At 60.1% G+C, this 4,222-nt stretch overlaps 1 protein-coding gene across 1 annotated transcript; it reads right to left on the reverse strand.

The window, feature by feature from the left end:
• Window positions 1-20: 20 nt before the first annotated feature.
• On the reverse strand, window positions 21-3,920 carry LOC118159232. Its single transcript, XM_035313842.1, has 5 exons — window positions 3,835-3,920; window positions 3,642-3,675; window positions 2,604-2,784; window positions 1,493-1,552; window positions 21-371 (listed from the first exon to the last, which is right to left on the reverse strand). The coding sequence occupies exons 1-5, from the start codon at window positions 3,871-3,873 to the stop codon at window positions 254-256; spliced, it is 432 nt and encodes a 143-aa protein (XP_035169733.1). The 5' UTR covers window positions 3,874-3,920; the 3' UTR covers window positions 21-253.
• Between the last annotated feature and the right edge of the window lie 302 nt (window positions 3,921-4,222).

Below are 4,222 nucleotides of genomic sequence, written 5' to 3' on the forward strand. Positions count from 1 at the left end.
GGAGCTGGTTTGGGAAGCGAGGCACCAAGGGGATGGTCCCACTGCCTCTGTGGCACACGGGGACCTGTGGATCTGAGCGATGGCAAGGAAAGCCAGGGATAATGCAGAAGGGCACCGAAGGGTAAATTCTGAGCTAACATGCCTGCACACAGGTTAATATTACAGAAGGAGCTGTTTGACACGGGAAAGAGAAGAGTTTTAACCCGTTTTTTTATTATTTGGCTACTTGGTTTTTGCATTTCTCCAGGTTTCTTCAGGGAAAAGCCAGAAATGCCACTTCAACAGCACCCTGGGGCAGCAAGAAGGGCAGCAGCCACTCCAGACACACAAAAAGCAGCACTACCAATGTCCTGATCCTGACCTTCCTGTGCCTGCAATCAGGTAAAAAAACGGGATTATCCACCAGAATCCAAGCAACTACCTACGCCTGTGTCAGCTAGGGAGATGTAACCAGAGGAAAAAAGGAGAAAAGCGACACAAAACAGGGCAGTTTCTCCACCCTGCCTTCCCCCTTCCTGTTCTGGACAGCCTCAGGCAGAAGCAGGAGGAGCAGGAGACCCGAGGCACCCCCACGGTGCATCCCACCACTCCGGTCACCATGGCGAAGCCGTGGGATGCAGCCACGCTCACGTGTCACGGGGAGGCTCCGCTCCTCGGCTCCCCGGGAGAATCCATAAACCAGAGGGGAGAAGGCAGAATAAGCACAGGGAAAGCCATGGGTTCGCCTCCCCTTTCTCCTCTGCTCCTGCCTCCCCTGGAAACTTGGGGGAAAAATAAGAGAGGTCTCCACCAAAACGCTGCAGCAGGAGCGCTCAGCAGGAACACAAGCAACACATGGGGGCACGGGAGCGCAGACCTTTTCCGAGCAGCTCTGAAAGCAAAGCCTCCTGCTGATGATTAGTTTCCCCATTTCCCTCTGCCTTTTCCAGTCAACGCTAAAACGCTGGAGCTCATTAAGCTCCCAAGCTGCAAGCAGCGAAAGCAGAGCCAGAAGAGCACTAGAGAACCGCACCAAGCCCCAGTTCTGCCGGGCTGGGCTCGGCCGCTCCTGCAGCCTCGGGGCTTCCCAGCACCACATAAGAGGAACGAGGAGCTCAAAGCCGAGCTCAAAGCCTCCCTCGTGCCCCAGATACGGAGAACCCCGGCCTCTCTCCCTGCACCAGCTGGGGCTGGAGAGGGAAAATAAGAGGGCGAGGAAGCCCAAGCCAGCTGCAGAGCCGCCCCAGGAGGAGCGGGAGCCCAGCCAAGGCAATCCTCCAACTGCGAGGAGCCCGGGGGTGGCTCCTTCTGCAACACAGCCTGGCCACCGACACGGTGGGAGGCTCACGGGTTGGGCTGTGGGAGCCTGAGGTCCAAACCTGTCCCACAGCCCTGCAGCGATGCCCCAGTGTGCAAGAGCCAGGGTTCGGGATGCTTCAAAAAGCCCTCAAGGGATTTCCCGGTGCCTGCGGAGATGTGCTGAGCTCGTAGGCACGGCTACAAGAGACACCACCTCCTGCTGGACAGCGCTGCTCTGACTGCACAGGGAACACTGCGGGGCGAGGAGAGGTTTCTAAAGAAAAATAGGAGGGAAGGAAAAAAAAAAAAAAAGAATGAAAGGAAACCAAACCAACCAAGCCAGTCCCTGCCACGGCTCGTGTTGCAGGCAGCGTCGTGCCGCACAGACTCATAGCCACATGACAAACAGCAGCCGTGCTGCCTCCAAAGAGAGCCACAGCCCAAATTTCATGTCTGGCTGCTGCTGCTCTGCCAGGGAAGCTGAGAGTCACCGCTGGCCGGGAAGCAGGAGGGGCTGAGCCGTCCTTCCCCACGGCCCCAGCAGGGAGGGAAGGGGTCTCAGAGCAGGGATGTGGCGGAGAGGGGACGCGTGTGGCATCGGCCCCGCTGCCACCAGAGCAGAGCCCGCTCAAGTTTTACACCCGCCGCAGCACAGCGGCCGTTTTGTATGCTACAAGCTGAAACATGATGCCCCTCCCCGGAGCCGTGACACAGAAATAGCAGGACATATTTGAGGAAAGGACACAAACGTGTTTTGTGGAGAGCAAAACGGAGCCACTCGCTGCCTGCTTATTTCAAGCCTGGCAACACCTGAATGAGGCAGAGCTGCCCAGAGCCAGCTCCGAGGGTGAGCTGGGGTTTTGGACCTGCTGGAAGAGCTCTCCGAGCACGGAGGTGCGCCTGAGCACAGACTGGAGAAGGATGGGAGAGACGTAAAACAAACGGCCCACTGCTGCGTGGGCTTTCCTGGGACCCCAGACTTGACCGAGCTGCTCCAGAGCACGCTGAAACACGGGGCAGGCCCAAACACCAACAAGCAGGGAAGGCACGCTTTAAAAATCACACGGGCTCGCTGCTTTGTGAGAAGTGTCACCCATCTAACACCACAGCGTTAGAGGGGAATCTCTGGCATTTATGTACACACGAGCCTGTCCAAGGCCCAAACCTCACTGCACCGAGACCCCTCAGAGCTCAGTGAATCAGCCATGAAAGAAACAGTGGGGAAAAAAAACCACTGGTTTAGTTACTGGTGTCCTGTTGGGCCCCCAGCCGGGTCTGTTCCAACAGGTTGGCTCCGCCGCACGTGTGCTGGACCCGTCTCTTACCCATGCTGGGACAGGTTGGTGGTCACCAGCACCGTCTTCACCTCTTCCACCCCGCTGCCGTCCACGGCGTTGTCCGGCGTCGTCACCACCACCACCTCCTCCATGTGGACGCTGACGTCCGGCGTTGCCATCGCTGGGACGGGGCCGGCCGGCGGCGCAGGGGCCCTCGGGGACCGGCGGTCTGCGGAGGAACGGCAGGGAAGGAGAGGTGAGGAACAATGAGCTCTGAGGAAATCCCGCTCCAAGGAGAGGCACCCCCAGAGCGCCCAGCCCGAGCACACTTTGCAAACCCACCAAGGGCACAGGAGGAGCTGGGGTGGGATCGGGGCAGCAAGAGCAGCGTGGTCAGGTGGGAAAGAAAACATAAATTAAAAAACCCAAACAATTGGCCTGGCGTTCACCAAAGAGCTACACAAAGACGCAGCGTGAAGGTGTGCTTCCCAACGTATTTCACATCATCTGCTAGAAGAAGGCCACGAGCTCCTGGAAGCTCCCTCCTGCCTCACCCACATCGTTGCCCCGCCAGCCGGGCCGTCCCCGCAGGAACACGGGCGGCGGGACGAGGGCTGCTCCCGCAGCGTCACGCACAAGCGCGACACCAAACCAAACCCACCCCTGGAGCCGGCAGAAGCGCAGCGACATCCCAAAGCTGTTTGAGGTGCATGTTGCTAATAAATCAGCGATGGATTTAAGGCCGTGTTTACAACTGGCTTCAGCGCCAGCACCTGTCCACAGAGCTGCTGTCCCCATCGGGACACGGGCAGGGACCTCCCCAGGAGTCCCCGGTGCCCGGCCTCACCAGAGGCATCGCTGGGAACATCCCCGGCCCCGTGCAACACCGCAGGTGTGCAAGAAGCTGCCTGAAGACAACCCTTGGCATCGTGTTCCTCCACCAAGGTCCGTTCGGCCAAGCGTGCCACAGCCCGGGCTCGAACCGAGCCCCTGCCAAAGCTCCCGCTGCGCTCCCAGGTTTTCGCTTTTGGTGCGACTCGAGCAGGAGCAGAAACCCCGCAGCTCCCCCCCAGAACTCTTCCTTACCCCGCTCCACGCCAAGAACCGCCTCGTCCGCCGCCTTTGTCGCAGGGGGAAAGAAAGGAAGTTAATTTTTGCAGCGCGGGGGGCTGACCGGACAGCGGGCAGGACGAGAGCAGCGGGGGCTGCTATTAAAACCCACACGGCACCCACCGCGGCGTGAAGGCACGGCGCAGAAGCCCAGCGCTCCGCTACCCACCGCAGCTTTTTTTGGCTGGCCTCTCTCCCCGCGCCCCATCCTTTTGGGGGTGAAGCCCCCTGCGCCCCGGGGAGCAGCACCAACTTCACAGCTTCCAGCTGCCCCCACCCGCAGTCTGGGGGGGGTGGGGGGGGGGGGCACAACACGCCAGCAGCCATCACACGCCACTTCCGTTTTATTTTTATTATTATTATTTTGGTGTTTTTTCCCCCAGACCAGCGTGACCTCAGCTGCTCTCCTGCTACCGGCAGCAGTGCAAGCCCTCGGCTGCCCCCCCAAGAGCGGGGGGGGCCATGCTGGGGGGGGGCAGGGGGGGCAGCCAGCACCCCCTGAAGAAACCGAGGGTCTGCAGGGAGGGCTGGGGGGGGGGGCTCTGCACCACTCTGAG

Source organism: Oxyura jamaicensis, unplaced genomic scaffold, assembly GCF_011077185.1.
Source record: "Oxyura jamaicensis isolate SHBP4307 breed ruddy duck unplaced genomic scaffold, BPBGC_Ojam_1.0 oxyUn_random_OJ68952, whole genome shotgun sequence".
NCBI lineage: Eukaryota > Metazoa > Chordata > Aves > Anseriformes > Anatidae > Oxyura > Oxyura jamaicensis.